The sequence below is a fragment of the Triticum aestivum genome, chromosome 6A (assembly GCF_018294505.1).
Source record: "Triticum aestivum cultivar Chinese Spring chromosome 6A, IWGSC CS RefSeq v2.1, whole genome shotgun sequence".
NCBI lineage: Eukaryota > Viridiplantae > Streptophyta > Magnoliopsida > Poales > Poaceae > Triticum > Triticum aestivum.
The window spans coordinates 376,604,638-376,622,774 of NC_057809.1; the positions used below are offsets into that span (position 1 = coordinate 376,604,638).

General features: G+C 42.8%; 1 protein-coding gene across 6 annotated transcripts; it reads left to right on the forward strand.

The window, feature by feature from the left end:
• Positions 1–3,967: 3,967 nt before the first annotated feature.
• Positions 3,968–6,715, forward strand: LOC123130643 (uncharacterized). Of its 6 annotated transcripts, XR_006463945.1 has the most exons (5): positions 3,968–4,646; positions 5,391–5,626; positions 5,763–5,879; positions 5,962–6,161; positions 6,383–6,715. XR_006463945.1 is itself a non-coding variant. In XM_044550477.1 (4 exons), exons 1-4 carry the CDS (start codon positions 4,571–4,573, stop codon positions 6,016–6,018), a joined length of 486 nt encoding a protein of 161 aa, XP_044406412.1. In that variant the 5' UTR covers positions 3,968–4,570; the 3' UTR covers positions 6,019–6,715. The 6 variants fall into 6 exon arrangements, 1 of the variants encoding a protein (XP_044406412.1); XR_006463948.1 differs by having other exon boundaries at positions 3,968–5,626; positions 5,770–5,879; positions 5,962–6,295; positions 6,383–6,713; XR_006463949.1 differs by having other exon boundaries at positions 5,411–5,626; positions 5,770–5,879; positions 5,962–6,713.
• The last annotated feature ends 11,422 nt before the right edge of the window (positions 6,716–18,137 follow it).

Consider the following 18,137-nt stretch of genomic DNA (forward strand, 5'->3'; position numbering starts at 1 on the left):
ATGGCCTCCACGGCAGCACAGCCGGCCACGAGAGGCAGGAGCAGGCGGCACGATCGGCGCTACTTTGGGCGGCTGGAGCAAGAAGACCAGAGGTTGAAGAAGCACTAAGGTTGTTGGATGGACATCGTACGGTCACTGGAGCTAGAATCGTTCATCTTGACTAAGTTGACAAAGCCCTCCGTTCCCGTCATCTTAGTAGGCCCACAAGTCGGCCTTCCACTATGGTGGGTCCCAGCTGGCAGGGGGTATTCATTTTTTGTGCGCAATAAGGAGGCACTTCCTTGCGTGTGAAGATATAGTTGGTGGGTCCGACCTGTCAGCGGAGGGAACATTTTTTTCACGAAATACAGAGGCCCTTCCGGCGGGTCCCAGATGTCAGGTGGAGGAATCATTATTTTGCACGTAATAAGGAGGCATTTCCTTGTGTGCGGCCGTGGACCCAGCTGTCAGCCTCTCCACGTACAGTCCACTTTCGATGGATGTCGTCCGTTGACCATGTTGACCACGCCGCGCCGAGAGCACCAAGGCGGTGGACAACGGCGAGGCCTATGAAGGGAACGACACGGAGTCGGGGAAGACACGACAGTGGCTGCCCACGCGGTGGAGAGTACGAGGGTTGGCTGGTTCGGCTGCCGTCGCCGGAAAATAACAGGAGGTGTGGGTGAGTAGAGGGATAGACAGGCCAGGGATGCGAGTATATGATGGGGCCGTGAGGCCTTCCCGGCAGCACAGCTGGCCACGGGAGGCGGGAGCAGGCGGTTCTGACGGCGCTGGTTTTGGCGGCTAGGGCAGGAAGATCAGAGACTGAAGAAGCACGATTGTCGTTAGATTGACATCTAACGGTCTGACGCTGGTAGAGTCGATTGTTGACTAAGTTTCTTTTTTGATAAACCTTGTGTACGCATGAACTTAGTAGGCCCACAAGTCAGCCTCCAAATCTATGGCAGACAACATAGAGCCCATTTGCTATTATTTAATAATTTGCAGTCCATTTGCTAATTCTTAAGTGATTTATTACAACCCATTTTCTGCCCAGGACCACGGTCAAAAAGTTCAATCTTATTTTGCATATTTTGGTGGAGTCCGAACTTTTGTAATCCCGAAATGATAAACATTTTTTAAGAACTTATTGATTTGCCAAAAAATCGTTTTGTTTTTGTAAGCAAATAAGACGTGGGACAATTGAGTTGGTTTAAGGGAAAACCAGTGGTAAAAAAATCAGTGCTGGGAGGGAAAACAACAACAAAAATAAGGATGTAAATATGAAAAGGGAATTTTATGTATTTTCAATATAATGATACGTGTATATAAACTAGTAAAACTATAGGTAGAGATTAGAAAATGGATGTAGGACATGCGTTTTAAGAGGAAAATAGAAATGGGTTGTGCGTTTGATTCAGTAAAAAAAGTGCCCACGGATGTTGTAAGACAAAATATAACTAAAGCTGGCGGGCCAGAGGCCAGTAGATACCTGCTGGATCTTTGTGCCCCGTTGTTGTCATGGGTTGGGCCTGTTAAAAATAGAACCAAGCCTGGGCAGTCTACAACCCAGTTGAAACTTGCTTGACCTGAAAAAACAATATACATGCTCAATAAACGAGAGAATTCTGCAAGTATAGACTAATAACTGGGATGCAACAGGGATATTGTTTTTTCATCATGATAATAAGAGCATGCACTTGTTTCAAAAAAAATTGGAGAACTAGGAATTCGAACGGCAGGTGCTTATGCTACCCATCAAATAAAAATCAGTTGCCTGAAAATTTGTTTCGAAAAAATGATTCAGCATTATATCCACGCCGACCCTCGGCATGATGGTTGGAAGCAAATGCCAAGTTCATACCAAAAGATCGTTAACAACAATACCAACTTGCGGACGACAAGGTAGTACAAGTACCAATACCAAACTAACTTATAATCTCTTTACTCCTTGCCCTAGTGTTCGTCTGGTAGAAAATCTTGCAGAGGACCAGCTCCCACTCCTTCTCTTGCTCCAGGTCCCCGAGGTGGTACTGGTGCATCACCCAGTTGGTCCTCTACTGGTCGAAGTTCTTGTTGGTTTGCAGCACCAGAACCTTTTTGCTGCCCGTCTGCCGACCGTTGACCATCACCGGCAAGGTATTGCCGGTGTTGTGCCACATCGCGTGCATGCCGCACTCCGACTGTATCTTGCGACATGTCCACGTGCCCCTTTTGAACACCCTGGAATTGCGCTGGAAGAAATGCTTGTTAAGCCACTCAGTGTGATACCTGCAGTATTGTCGAATACAGGTTTTAGTGTACGTAGTTGGCATTTTCATAACATCTTTGGCATGTTGCAGTCACTTGTTTCACATTTTATTAACTGTCAAATTATAATTGCTTCACCAGGTCTGCGTCTAAAAAGAAAAATAGAGCTATAAACAAAGGAATATGTTTGTGCAAGTAGACGACCGATCGGTGTCTTCCCTGGAAGTTTCTCAGGATGGGTGTAGCATATGCCGTGCTCGCTATCAATGGTTGGAATCAACAAATCGATGAGAGGGTGAGATCTCGCGCTGTCAGCACTCACTTTGGCCTCGAGGTGCTCGATCAGCTCCTGATCCGTGGGATCGAACTTGATGCCAGCCGACAGCACCGGTCAATCCTTCTTCGACTTGCATGGGTTAATTCCAGTTATATGGTACTCAATGTATGATCAATCAACTGTTTTAAGTGAATGATGAAATATTTTGACAGATAAGTGGTACTCCAAATCTGAAGTCCAGAATACCCGAACACACCGCCGGGATTCCTGTGTCACCTCATGCGCAGCGTGTTGTCACATCAATTCAATGTGTGGACATGATGAATAATTTGGCCGATGTATACTAGTACTGCTACTGTACTACTTACTAGTCGTATTTAATGTCACATTTTAACCATACGTTTAACTAACAAGTACGCACTTGAAGCCTAAGTGATATATATATATATATATATATATATATATATATATATATATATATATATATATATATATATAGTGTTACTATTCATCACCCAGGGTACAAAATAAATTATTCTTCACCCAAGTTAATCTTACGATCGCTTCCTAAATAAATTATGTTTACAATATAAATAGTTACATGCATATTGATTCAATATGTAAAATTTGGCATAAAAATAAAAATATATATTATAAGACTAGAAAAATCACATTTTATATATGTTTTACACTATGTTCTTACATTCGTAATTTTACATAACATAAAATATTTTTTACGGCGAGTACATATTTTCTTACGTTCTCTCTTTATGTATGAAATGAGACAAAATTTAAGAAACGTAAAAATACATTGCATTGATGTCAAAATAGAGAGGGGGTGAAGAATAACTATTCCTCACCCAGGGTGACGAATAGCGCGACCCTATATATATATATATATATATATATATATATATATATATATATATATATATATATATATATATATATACCCCTCTATTTTATCATCAATGCACCATAATTTTACGTTCCGTAAGTTTTGTCTTATTTCTGACGTAAAAACAGACCGTAAGAAAATATATAATCGTCGTAAAAAATAATTTATGTTATATAAAATTACAAACGTAAAAACATAGTGTAAAATACACATAAACTGCAGATTTTCTTGTATTATAACCTATATTTTAATTTTCTTATGCCAAATTTTACGTAGTGAATCAATCGAAATGTAACTATTTGAATTCCAAACGTAATTTAATTCGGAAATGATAGTAAGATTACCTCGGGTGAAGAATAACTTATTCTGCACTCTGGGTGATGAATAATATCACTATATATATAGGACAACACTATTCTAATCCCAGGATTATAATAGTTATTTGGATCACAGCCAGCCATATAAGGGCGCGACAAGGGTCTCCCGAACTCAGAAAACCGTGGAAAGAAAAGGAAAAAGAGAAACACCCACCCCGACCACTCCCCCAGCCCATCCCCACCCGATCCCCATCTTCCCCGCCCGCTCCACAACCGCCGCCGCCCCTGGTGCCGGCGCACCTCTCGCCGCCGACCACCCCAGCCCCATCGCCGCTCCCGACCCCGCCGCGCCTCCCGCCGCCAGCCGCCCCAACACCCATGTTTCCGACCGGCCCACCCCACAGGCCGCCGCCCTCCTCCAATCACGCCTTCGACTGCCCCCTCCTCCAATCACGCTGTCGGCCGCCCCCACCTCCAACTGCGCCGCCGCTGGCCCCTACCACCACCGGTGCTGCGGCCAGGCCCAATCTTCAACCACGTCGCCGTCGAGGCCCGACTTCCAAACGTGTCAGCGCCGGGCCCCTACCTCCACTCACGCTACCACCGGGCCCTGACAAGCGGCCCTCCGGCTAACCACCACTTCCCCTCCCGCCGCACGTGCCCTCCGGCCAACTACAGCCTCCCCACCCCGTCCCACTCGTCTCCCGGCCAACCATCCCCTCCCCATCCCTCTGACCTTGACCTACAACTGGTGGTGGTCTCGACCTGCAGTAGGGGGGTCTCGAGCTGTAGCTGGTCCGCTGATAGGGATCATCTTCTCTTGCAGAGATCCATCGATGTTCCTTGCTGATGGCTGCCCGAGCTATGAGAATAATCGGCCTCCAACCGCCTCGGCCGCTCACCAACACGCCCACCTGCAGTTCAGGTATTACCTAGCCGATGCTAATCGCGGCCACTGCCCCTTACAAGCTGTCTCTCATCTAGAGCTTGTCAGTACAACGGTTGTCCCATGCATTACTCGCTTAAAAATTTATTCATGGATGCCACCAAGAACCCATGCCTATGCTCTCTCTCTCTCTCAATTTGTTGAAACATATAGCAATCTTCTTGTGTACTATTTGACTTTATGGCCAAGTTTTCTGTGTACGTGATGCTACTAATCTAATATTGGAAAAGATTTCCCATGAGATGAGTGTGTATCAGGGTTGAAAATTTTATTTTAAGATCCTCTAGTGGTGTTTGAGGACTCAAATCATGTATTCTGTACACATGAGTGAATTTCAGTTTGCCGGAGAAGAGACATTGCCATGGCTGATGTTGGCTGTTCGTGCATGGACGTGACTGTATTCCATTTGAAAACCTGGGAGCATGCCCAAAAAGTTCAGAAATATCAATGGTAGAAGTTAGAATATTTGGAGGTTGATGCTTCGTGTGTGTATACATGGGTGCACATTTTCTTTTTCATGATATGTAGTTCAACAATGCCATAAATTCCTTCGGAATTTGTTCCATTTAGCAATTTGTGTTATGATGATTCGGTACTTGTTGTTTACAAAAAATGCCATTTTTGCAGCAAAATGTTTGTGAAAAAAATGTAGTGAAAAATTGTGCTCTCAAGAGTGTTTGATATGCTCACAAAAAGTGTTTTGATGAATTGGTTTATTTGAAGTTCAATCTGGTTTGTTGAAGAAGGTCGACTCTATCCTAGACAACACACAGCCTCCTCCCAGTGGGGCCCATCACGCTCAGGTCGTTCGTCGCTGCCACCTCCGGCCGTTCAACTATGTAGCACTAAGACGTTCATCGCCATCAGAAACAACGACGAGCACGAAGACACCCTCTCATGCTCAGTGCGCTGTCCGGCATAACACAAGAAGTTCATGTAAAACAGCTACGAACATTCAGGTACATCAAAGAATATACTCATGTGCATATAGATGAGTTCTCACCTACCCATTTTGCTCTCGATGGTGCTGCTATAGTTCAGCTTGAGTGTGTGAGAGAGATTCGCTGATGTTGTTGTCCTTGTTTTTTCTGTGAGAGATTAGCTTGCCCCTACTCCATCGATGGCCTACACTGGTCGCTAGAACCCGTCCAGGTGCTGGTCGTCATCCTCTATCTTCAATTACGAGTCAGCAACAATGCTGCGAATAGAAAGGTCAGCATCTGGCCCTCTAGAAGTTCAGTTTGTTGATTTTCTGAAGTTTTTAAATTGGACTATAACCGTGTATATTTTGCAGGGCCCTGTGAAGTTCAATTTGTTTTGCTTTCCGAAGTTCAGTTTGTTGATTTTCTGAAGTTTGGATTGTTAGTTTTTTTGAAGAGAAAGGTTGATTCACTTGCACTCCTCTATCTAGTCCTGTGTGGTGATATCCTCGACTCCTCGGTTCGGAGCTAGCAACGGTTCTTCAACTTCCCTACTGAGTTGTCGCGATTGTTGGTAAATAATCTTTGTTCTACTATTGCCTTGTAGTAATGCTGGATGGGTTCCCCCTTGTTTTGGAACCATAATAATACAAGTTTGTCTCTGCGCTCCTATTCCTGTGATTACAATAGCAGAGAAAAGTACCAAGGGTCAGAACCAAACCAGAGTGAACCATACCAATTAGAACATGGTCATTTGGAACCAACTCTAATCGTTTGTTCATCTAACTGCAACAGAGCCAAATTTTATACTTTGTTCATCTACGGTGCCAAGTTGAGCGGACACTGTAGCACTCGAGAAGATGGGGAGAGGATGTGTGGTGAAGAGAAAACATAGGGTTTCAAAATTGTCCATTGGTGGTAGCATCTAATCATTTTATCCAAAGTGTAATGGACATGTGTGTGTATGTACAGTAGCATATTTTACTCGAACCGAGTTATTTTTTTTAATGCACGAAGTTTGTGCAGCCAAAAAAATATGTATTAAACCGGTTTTTGTGTATTTTTCTAACCTTTTCTACACCTTTCTACGAGATGTGCAAATCCCAGGCCGTTCATCTTTGCCACCATTGGTCGTCCAATGATGCAGGCCCATGTCGTTCACTGCTGTATCACCAACCTGCTACTCTTGTGCTGGTGGACATCAACTTGTTGTCTTGCAGTAATGAATCAGATAGCTAAACTTCTATAGCTGATGTCTCTTCTTCAATTTCCGTCGTCCGAGAGGATCTGTAGGCAGCGGTGTCCTTCTTAGTGACACCACCTGATTGCAAAATGAAAAATCTCATCAGTTTCATTTAAAAAGAGCAGCCCTTCCTATTATGTCGAGCAATTCACTTGTTGTCAAAATTTTGTATCCATATTTTGGGGCCTCATGATGCCTAGTAGTTTGCATTATTCACCGATGCACCGCTCTTCTCTAGAGCAGAAAGACAGAAGTTCATCCTAACAACCTATATGGTTCAATGTCTATACTAAATGAAGGAAAAAGCAATAGTAGGTGTCCAGCAGCATCAGTGTGTGGCTGCCTATAATTCTTCTATGTGCACACGCATGTTGTGCACACGAGCATTAGTACGAGGAAAATGGAGACCGGTCAGCGCAATAAGTTCAAAAAAAATTGACCAAGAAGTTCAAATAAAAAAGTACTTCAAAAACCATTATAAAAATGGATTTTTATCGTTTAAAAAAATGGAGAAGTCCAAATTAAAAAGAGGAACATTTCAAAAGAATTTATGAAAAAAATCCCCGTTATAAAAAAACTAGAAGTTCAAATTAGAATAAAAGGAACAAGTAAAAACGTTTTATAAAAATCCCGTTTCTTAAAAAACTAGAAGTTCAAATTTAATTAACGGAGCAGGAAAGTTGCGCGTTTTCAATAGCTTATTCATGTGCAGCAGAAGTTCAAGTCAAACTAATGGGGCGATTCAGTGCTTATTCTTAAAAAAAGTGGAGAAAATTATGCATGCTCTCTAGGTCAAAAGTTTGGCTTTAATTTATGTTTTGCGAAGGTCAAAATGTTGTGTTCGAGAAGGTCAAGTGTGTTATCTCAGCAAGTTCAAAATAAATTTAAACATGCAAGAAAACAAAAAGGGGGAAGTTCAATTTCTAAAGATGACGCGGTTCAACGTGTAAAACAATGTTGAAAGAGAACAAAAAGAAAATGAGAAGTTCAATTTCTAAAGATGAAGCGGTTCAACGTGCAACCCAATGTTGAAAGAAAACAAAAAGAAAGGAGAAGTTCAATTTCTAAAGATGACGTAGTTCGACGTGCTAAACAATGTTGAAAGAAAATAAAAAGAAAAGGAGAAGTTCAATTTCTAAAGATGACGCGGTTTGATGTGCAAACCAATGAAAAAAAACACAAAAATGTTGTTTTGGTTTCTTAAAATATTTTTATTCATAAAAAAGATTAAGAAAAAAAACCAGGAAGTACATAGTAAAAAGATGGAGAAGTTCGATGATTATAGAAAACTCAAATTTCCCTCATTATGAAACAAATGGAAGCAAGTTCAAAAATAAAATAACAAGAAGTTCAACTTTTAAAAATGGAGCGCTTCAAAATTCACAAAAAAAGGATTAAGAAATTCAGATTAATATTTATAAAGAACTTAGATATTTTCACGTAACCGAGAGAAGTTCAGGTTGATAAACTACCAGAAGTTCACGTTCTACACGGTGTGCATTTTGTATTAAAAAAGAATACAAATGCAAAGGCTAAATTTGTTGTCTTTTTAAATTCAAGTTCTCCGTCGGAGAAATTTAAAAAATCATTGTGAGAGAGGTTTGTACAACAAGAATATCATTTGTTTAACACTGACGAATGGATGAGAAAATTACAGACAAAAATACATCATAGAAGTTCAACGTAAAAACAACAGGAAGTTCAACTACTACGCTAAATGAATTTCAGATGAAAAACTTTTAAAATCGTCATGAGTATGAAAAAACAATCAACACGGAAAAGTTGCATGCTTACAACAGCTTTCCATTGGTATATCACTTGCTCAATTCCGGTGAGTGGATGGAGAGCTACGAGCAGTGGATGGAGAGCTACGAGCAAAAAAAACACGTGAAAAACAGAGTGAAGTTCAAGTAGACATGCCGAGAAGTTCAGGTTCTTCACGCGGTGCATTTTCGAATAATCTGTTTCGCGATAAAGGAGGAACGAATGATCTCGCCATTTTCGAAATTACTTGAAAACGGTCAGGATTCAGAGAAAACCATCAACATGAAAAGTTTCGCATTTTCCGTAGCTTTTCAGCGGTATATTATTTGCCCCATTCCGATAAAGTTTGTAGAAATTATGGCAAAAATATGTTTTAAACCATTTTCAAAACTGACATAAAACCGTAATGAATTAGGAGAAACAATATATACAAAAAAGTTTCGCATTTCTTCAAGCTTTCCAACGCCATATCATTTGCTGCATTTGGACGTACGGTTAAAAAATTAGCTCGAAAATACGAACTCAGTGGAACTTGTACCGTTTTCTAAATTACTTTTAAACCATTCAAAATTAGAAAAAACTTTTAATATAAAAAAGTAGCGCATTTTCATAAGCTTTCCAATGCCATATTATTTGCCTCAATTGGATTAGCCGTTTAGAAATGACATCAAAAATACGAACTCGGGTGTTTGGTTTGCGAAATTTTACGATTTTCCGAATTACTCTTTAACCGTAGGGAATTAGAGAAAACTTTCAACATGTGGAAGGAGCGGTTTTGCTGCATCTTTCCAAAGCCATATTATTTGCCTCATTCCGATAAACGGTTTAAAAATGCGATCGAAAATACGATTCACGTTTTTTATATGAAGAAAAACGGTTTTCAAAACTGCTCTTAAACCGCTTACATTTTGCCAAAAATTCAACTTGGGTCATGATACTAATGTCCATAGCTATCCAACGGTATATCGCAAGCCCCATTTGGACACCTTTTAGCTAAAGTTCAACCTAGTACTCGAGGAAGGTCAGGCGCGTTACTCGGGAAGTTCATGTTGTGATCAGAATATTATTCTGGTCCCGTGATCAGAATAGTGTTTATGTATATATATATATATATATACATACTGCACATCATCTCCATCATCATTATCAGTACATCCTACGCAGGTGAGTTAGGATGCACTTGATCCCAGAAAGGTATCTATCCTTCAAACCAGAGGAGTGCTTCAAACTAACAACAGTACATAATATCCAACAAAAGAGGGGCGTGCTACAGTAGCAGAATACATGGCTCAGTCTACATATCAGTACGAATCAAGTTGTGCATATTTTCTGTTGGCATGAACCACATCGCCGCATGTCGGGTTTGCAAAAGCCATCCATCGCATGGAAGTTTGATGCCTTTCACACACTGAAGATTATCTAGCAACAAGCTGTGTCGACGAATCTCTGGATATGGTGATTCATGAAACCCATGGTATGATGTGTAAACACAGTCCCCCCTGGCAAATGGAAGTTGCATAGCACGGTAATCATCGCCAGTGATATGATCGATGATTGGTTGGATGATCGGATAATTGAGCCCGAGGAACATGGAGTGGTTGCCGAGGCTGTAAACCCGCCTCCAGTTGAATACGCCTGGCCCAACGGAGCTGGGATCTTTCTCGAACACGAAGCAGCCATAGCCATCAATGTCACGAACTCCCCAGGCATTGTATTGCATGTGGTTTGATGAAATGGTTTGGTTAATTTGGTACGTGCAAACGAGCATCAAATGACCACCGTCAGCTGAATGAGCGATAAACCACCACCCATCGGCTGGTATGATTCCAGGTCCTGGAATCATGAAGGCCAGCGCATTTGTGTCTGCTGCAACAATTCAAATTGGAGACCAAAAGGAAAAAAATAAACAATCATGTTCAGAGTACGTGTGGAATTAAGATTATTATAACAGTGACACATATCATAGACAGGGAATTGCAATGTCGTGGTCATAATCATACCCCAAGTTAAAAAAATAAGCCAATGGCTTTCATATTCTAGCAATATATCATGATTCAAACATCATGTAACAATGAGAGGAAAACATATATGACAGGGCCTACTCATATTCTACCATAGCACTTACTACAGTTATCATATCAACTCTAAGCAATAACATGCGTTGTTATAAAAATCCTAGAAATGAGAGTAACATATAGCAATCATGAGGTTATACTCATAATATCTATTCTAATAATCATTAGATACCAATTGTTCTCATATCAACTCTAACAATAACATGTGTGGTTATAAAAATCTAGGAAATGAGAGGAACATATAGCAATCATGTGGTTATAGACATACTATATATTCTAAATTTATAACAATGAACAGGCAGTCGTATTCTTAAGGTAAAGATGAGATGAGATAGAACAATTACACGACGATAGATTCCACCAGTATAGGCAGCCAATATGTGCGTCGACCGCATAAACGATGCCATCATGCACTATAGCATCAGACAGAAGTGTTGGGTAAAGAGGATCGACGATGAGCCATAACCATGTATGGCGACCAGATTCCAGATAGACTAATCCCATGTTGAACACGGCAATGAGCTTGTAATCCATGTAGTCTTCTGATGGTGTGGGCTGATACATCTCCAACGTATCTATAATTTTTGATTGCTCCATGCTTTTATATTATCTGTTTTGGATGTTAATGGGCTTTATTTTACACTTCTATATCATTTTTGGGACTAACCTATTAACCGGAGGCCCAACCCAAATTGTTGTTTTTTTCCTATTTCAGTGTTTCGCAGAAAAGGAATATCAAACGATGTCCAAACGGAATGAAACCTTCGGGAATGTGATTTTCTCAACAAATGTGATCCAGGAGACTTGGAGTGGGCGTCAAGAACCAATCTAGGAGGCCACGAGGCAGGGGGCGCGCCTACCCCCTGGGTGCGCCCTCCACCCTCGTGGGCCCCTCGTTGCTCTACCGACCTACTTCTTCCTCCTATATAAGTCCATGTACCCCGCAAACATCCAGGAGCACCACGAAAACCTAATTCCACCACCGCAACCTTCTGTACCCGAGAGATCCCATCTTGGGGCCTTTTCCGGAGCTCCGCCGAAGGAGGCATTGATCACAGAGGGCCTCTACATCAACTCTGTGGCCTCTCCAGTGATGTGTGAGTAGTTTACTTCAGACCTTCGGGTCCATAGCTTGTAGCTAGATGGCTTCTTCTCTCTCTTTGGATCTCAATACAAAGTTCTCCTCGATTCTCTTGGAGATCTATTCGATGTAATCTTCTTTTGCAGTGTGTTTGTTGAGATCCGATAAATTGTGGGTTTATGATCCCGATTATCTATGAACAATATTTGATTCTTCTCTGAATTCTTTTATGTATGATTGGTTTATCTTTGCAAGTCTCTTCGAATTATCAGTTTGGTTTGGCCTAGTAGATTGATCTTTCTTGCAATGGGAGAAGTGCTTAGCTTTGGGTTCAATCTTACGATGCTCGATCCCAGTGACAGTAGGGGAAACGACACGTATTGTATTGTTGCCATCGAGGATAAAAAGATGGGGTTTATATCATATTGCATGAGTTTATCCCTCTACATCATGTCATCTTGCTTAAGGCGTTACTCTGTTCTTATGAACTTAACACTCTAGATGCATGCTGGATAGCGGTCGATGTGTGGAGTAATAGTAGTAGATGCAGGCTGGAGTCGGTTTACTTGTCTCGGACGTGATGCCTATATACATGATCATGCCTAGATATTCTCATAATTATTCGCTTTTCTATCAATTGCTCGACAGTAATTTGTTTACCCACCTTAATACTTATGCTATCTTGGGAGAAGCCACTAGTGAAACCTATGGCCCCTGGGTCTATTTTCCATCATACAAGTTTCCAATCTATTTTATTTTGCGATCTTTTCTTTCAATCTATATCATAAAATACCAAAAATATTTATCTTATTATTATTATTATCTCTATCAGATCTCACTCTTGCAAGTGGCTGTGAAGGGATTGACAACCCCTTTATCGCGTTGGTTGCGAGGTTCTTATTTGTTTGTGTAGGTACGAGGTGACTCACGCGTGGTCTCCTACTGGATTGATACCTTGGTTCTCAAAAACTGAGGGAAATACTTATGCTGCTCTACTGCATCACCCTTTCCTCTTCAAGGGAAAACTAACGCAGTGCTCAAGAGATAGCATGGGCACTTTGCAGATTACAACCTTCAGCAAACAGAGGTCGAGCCAAAAGCTCAATGCATCTCGTGCGTAGTAGGCAGGAGTGTCCGGCAGGCCGCGAGGCTCGATGGCGGCGGTATCCAAAGATGGAAGGGTGATCTCTCGCTGGGTGTAGATATCCACGAGACGCCACGGACTGCCGGATTGGTGGATGAGGACGATCCAGTTGGCCTTCATGCCCACCCAGTAGTGGCCGCACATGAAGGACATGTGGACGGGTACTGGTAGCATGTCGAGGGGCACCACGGCAAGCTCCGTAGGATCGTCAAGTCGGTGTCTGGGCCACCTGCGAGGATCGGGCATCAACAAGCAGGGTGTCTTGAAAAGAGCCGGCCGGTTGCAGACGAGTAGATGGTACAAAGACACCGAGCATGCGGCCAGACGGACGGTGCTGAGTAGGTCCATACGATTACAGATCTTCTCCAAGAGAACATCGGGGAGGGAATTCCAATCGCGGCTCTGCGTGTCAGTCGGTTCTACCATTAGGGTTTTCGGTGCCTATGAGCCAATGGGGAAGTGGATTCGGGCGGGTGAGGGAACAAGCTTCTCCTCATGTGGCCGAGTAGTGAGCGGGGGGATATGACACACGCGAGGTACCAAGGAAGATAGCGCGGGCGGGCAAGCAGAGAGCGGGGGGAAATGGTGTGCGGCCGACGATGGGGAAGAGAGGAGGAAGAAGAGTGGAAGACGGGGAAGAAAGTGCATTAAATCTCAATTCTACTACTACTACCAGGATATACCGTCCTTCGGAGTGTAAATAGTTACACCAATGACATATGTGTCTACCACAAGAGGGCCCATATGTTAGTTAATGGAGGACAGAAGCGTGCTCTACTGGCAAACATGATGGCAGTACTGGGTAAGGCTGATTTAGTAACACCAACACGCTGGTTCAGCTTATTAATTAAGTGTCCCATCTGCTGCAACATGTATTGTCACTTCACTGTGAAGACTAGTTGAATAGTTCTCTCCGGGATGGGGAATAATGGATCACGAAGACTTCCTTTCTACATTATCCCTATGCCTCTACGCTCACTTCACTCATTTTGCTCCGTACGTAGTCACTTGTTGAAATCTCTAGAAAGACATATACTCCGTGTTTGGGAACAGAGGGAGGATTTTACTCCGTATTTGGGAACAGAGGGAGTATCACCATATGGAGGGAACAGAGGAAGCTTGAAATATGAACATGTCAATGGGAGGGAGTAGGCCCCATGGATGCATGCATGCAACATGCAACACTCACACGTACACATGGATGCACGCAACACTCACGTACCCATGCGGCACACATCACACGACGCAACACACACGCTCACCCTCAAGTGCTCAACCTACTCCCTACGTCCGTGAAAGACTATACATTTAGAGATTTACACATTGACCAGGGCATAATTAACACCCAAAAGAAGCAGACTTATATGTGCATGCGACCATTGAGAGAAGAAGATTAAATGAAGGTCATTGCATGCTGTAATTAAGGATAGACATGTAGCCTATACCTAGAGCACAAGTTGGTGCATTAGTCAATCAATATCGATTTAGATTAAAGGCTAAATGCATTGGAAGTATAGATGTACTACACTCTTTGATTTTAGTTGATTTCTTTGCTCTGCCAACTGACATGTGGGACCCAGAAACCAGGTGACAATTTAACCAGTCAACAAAGTGCCACGTCGACTATGTGGCTGGTCAGTAGGGTGCAATACGGTGCTCTACGATGAGCTAGTGATCGTATCATCACCGCAAAACTATATATAGTAACCGTAAAGAGCGTATTGTTACATACGTTGACCGCCAGTGTATTTTTCTCGTTTCAAATTAAGCCATATTAACCGGAAAGGACGCAGTATGGACTACTACTAGTACTGCTTTGATGTGTCCCTTCAACTCACCGAACGAGGAGAAGCTTGCTTACTACGCCTCTCCCTCGCCCACGCGCGCGGTGGTTCACAGGACAAGGAGAGGGTTTTGACTATGGCGCCCTCTCCCTCTCCCTCTCCCTCGCCCTCTGATAACCCACAAGTATAGGGGATCACAATAGTTTTCAAGGGTAGAGTATTCACCCCAAATTTATTGATTCGACACAAGGGGAGCCAAAGAATATTCTCAAGTATTAGCAGCTGAGTTATCAATTCAACCACACCAGGACAACTTAATATCTGCAGCAAAGTGTTTAGTAGCAAAGTAATATGATAGTAGTGGTAACGATAGCAAAAGGTAACGGTAGCAAAAGTAATATTTTTGGGTTTTGTAGTGATTGTAACAGTAGCAACGGAAAAAGTAAATAAGCGAAGAATAATATAGGAAAAGCTCGTAGGCATTGGATCGGTGATGGAGAATTATGCCAGATGCGATCGATCATGTAACAGTCATAACCTAGGGTGACATAGAACTAGCTCCAGTTCATCAATGTAATGTAGGCATGTATTCCGAATATAGTCATACGTGCTTATGGAAAAGAACTTCATGACATCTTTTGTCCTACCCTCCCGTGGCAGCGGGGTCCTAATGGAAACTAAGGGATATTAAGGCCTCCTTTTAATAGAGTACCGGACCAAAGCATTAACACATAATGAATACATGTACTCCTCAAACTACGGTCATCACCAGGAGTGGTCCCAATTATTGTCACTTCGGGGTTACCGGATCATAACACATAGTAGGTGACTATAGACTTGCAAGATAGGATCAAGAACTCTCATATATTGATGAAAACATAATAGGTTCAGATCTGAAATCGTGGCACTCGGGCCATAGTGACAAGCATTAAGCATGGCAAAGTCATAGCGACATCAATCTCAGAACATAGTGGATACTAGGGATCAAACCCTAACAAAACTAACTCGATTACATGATAAATCTCATCCAACCCATCACCGTCCAGCAAGCCTACGATGGAATTACTCACACACGGCGGTGAGCATCATGAAATTGGTGATGGAGGAAGGTTGATGATGACGATGGCGACGGATTCCCCTCTCCGGAGCCCCGAACGGACTCTAGATCAGCCCTCCCGAGAGAGTTTAGGTCTTGGCGGCGGCTCCATATCGTAAAACGCGATGAATCCTTCTCTCTGATTTTTTTCTCCCTGAAAGTGAACGTATGGAGTCAAGGTTGAGGTCAGTGGAGCGTCAGGGGGCCCACGAGGCAGGGGGGCGCACCCAGGGGGTAGGGCGCGTCCCCCACCCTCGTGGACAGGTGGTGGGCCCCCTGACGTAGATCTTTCTTCCAGTATTTTTTATATATTCCAAAATAATTCTCCGTTGATTTTCAGGTCATTCCAAGAACTTTTATTTCTGCACAAAAATAACACCATGGCAATTTTGCTGAAAACAGCGTCAGTCTGGTTAGTTCCATTCAAATCATGCAAGTTAGAGTCCAAAACAAGGGCAAAAGTGTTTGGAAAAGTAGATACGACGGAGACGTATCAACTCCCCCAAGCTTAAACCTTTGCTTGTCCTCAAGCAATTTAGTTGATAAACTGAAAGTGATAAATAAAAACTTTTACAAACTCTGTTTGCTCTTGTTGTTGTAAATATGTAAAGCCAGCATTCAGGTTTTCAGGAAAGATTATGAACTAACCATATTCACAATAACATTTAGGTCTCATGTTTACTCATATCAATGACATAATCAACTAGCGAGCAATAATAATAAATCTCGTATGACAACACTTTCTCAAAACAATCATGATATGATATGACAAGATGGTATATCGTTAGCCCTTTCTGAGACCGCAAAACATAAATGCAGAGCGCCTTTAAAGATCAAGGACTGACTAGACATTGTAATTCATGGTAAAAGAGATCTAGTCAAGTCATACTCAATGTAAACTAATAGTAATGGATGCAAATGACATCGGTGCTCTCCAACTGGTGCTTTTTAATAAGAGGATGATGACTCAACATAAAAGTAAATAGATAGGCCCTTCGCAGAGGGAAGCGGGGATTTGTAGAGGTGCCATAGCTCGGTTTTGAAATAGATATGAATAATATTTTGATCGGTATACTTTCATTGTCAACATAACAATCGAGAGATTTCGATATCTTCCATGCTACACACATTATAAGCGGTTCCCAAATAGAATGGTAAAGTTTATACTCCCCCTCCACCAACAAGCATCAATCCATGGCTTGCTCGAAACAACGAGTGCCTCCAACTAACAAGAGTCCCGGGGGAGTTTTGTTTGCAGTTATTTTGATTTGATTTGCATAAAGCATGGGACTGGGCATCCCGGCGACTAGTCATTTTCTCGTGAGTGAGTAGCGGAGTCCACTCCTCTTGAGAATAACCTGCCTAGCATGGAGGATACACACAGCCCTAGTTGACACATGAGCTATTCGAGCATACAAAACAGAATGTTTATTTGAAGGTATAGAGTTTGGCACATACAAATTTACTTGGAACGGCAAGTAGATGTTGGGGAATGTAGTAATTTCAAAATTTTCCTACGCACATGCAAGATCATGGTGATGCATAGCAACGAGAGGGGAGAGTGTGTCCACGTACCCTCGTAGACCGAAAGCGGAAGCGTTAGCACACCGTGGTTGATGTAGTCGTACGTCTTCACGATCCGACCGATCAAGTACCAAACGCACGACACCTCCGAGTTCTGCACACGTTCAACTCGATGATGTCCCTCGAACTCCGCTCCAGCCGAGCTTTGAGGGGGAGTTCCGTCAGCATGACGGCATGGTGACGATGTTGATGTTCTACTATCGCAGGGCTTCGCCTAAGCACTGTTATGATATTATCGAGGTGGACTATGGTGGAGAGGGGCACCGCACACGGCTAAAAGATCCAAGAGATCAATTGTTGTGTCTATGGGGTGCCCCTCTCCTCCGTATATAAATGGGGGAGGAGAGGGCCGGCCAAGGGGAGGAGGCGCGCCCAAGGGGGGAGTCCTACTCCCATCGGGAGTAGGGCTCCTCCTTTTCCTATTTGGAGAGGGAGAGGGAAGGAAGAGGAAGGAGGGAGGAAGGAAAGGGGGGCTGCCCCCCTCCCAATTCGGATTGGGCTTGGGGGGGGGGGCCTCCCATGCTCCTTTCCCCTCCTTTCCACTAAATCCCATTAAGGCCCATATACCTCCTGGGGGGTTCCGATAACCTCCCGGTGCTCCGGTATTATCCCGATCTCACCCGGAACCATTCCGGTATCCAAATATAGTCATCCAATATATCAATCTTTATGTCTCGACCATTTCGAGACTCCTCGTCATGTCCGTGATCACATCTGGGACTCCGAACTACCTTCGGTACATCAAAACACATAAACTCATAATATAACTGTCATCGAAC

Coding starts and splice junctions, on each gene's coding strand:
- LOC123130643 (XM_044550477.1), top strand. CDS start 4,571: ATGGCTGCCCGAGCTATGAGAATAATCGGCCTCCAACCGCCTCGGCCG. Junction 4,647..5,390: donor CACGCCCACCTGCAGTTCAG/GTATTACCTAGC, acceptor GTTTATTTGAAG/TTCAATCTGGTTTGTTGAAG. Junction 5,880..5,961: donor ACAATGCTGCGAATAGAAAG/GTCAGCATCTGG, acceptor TATATTTTGCAG/GGCCCTGTGAAGTTCAATTT.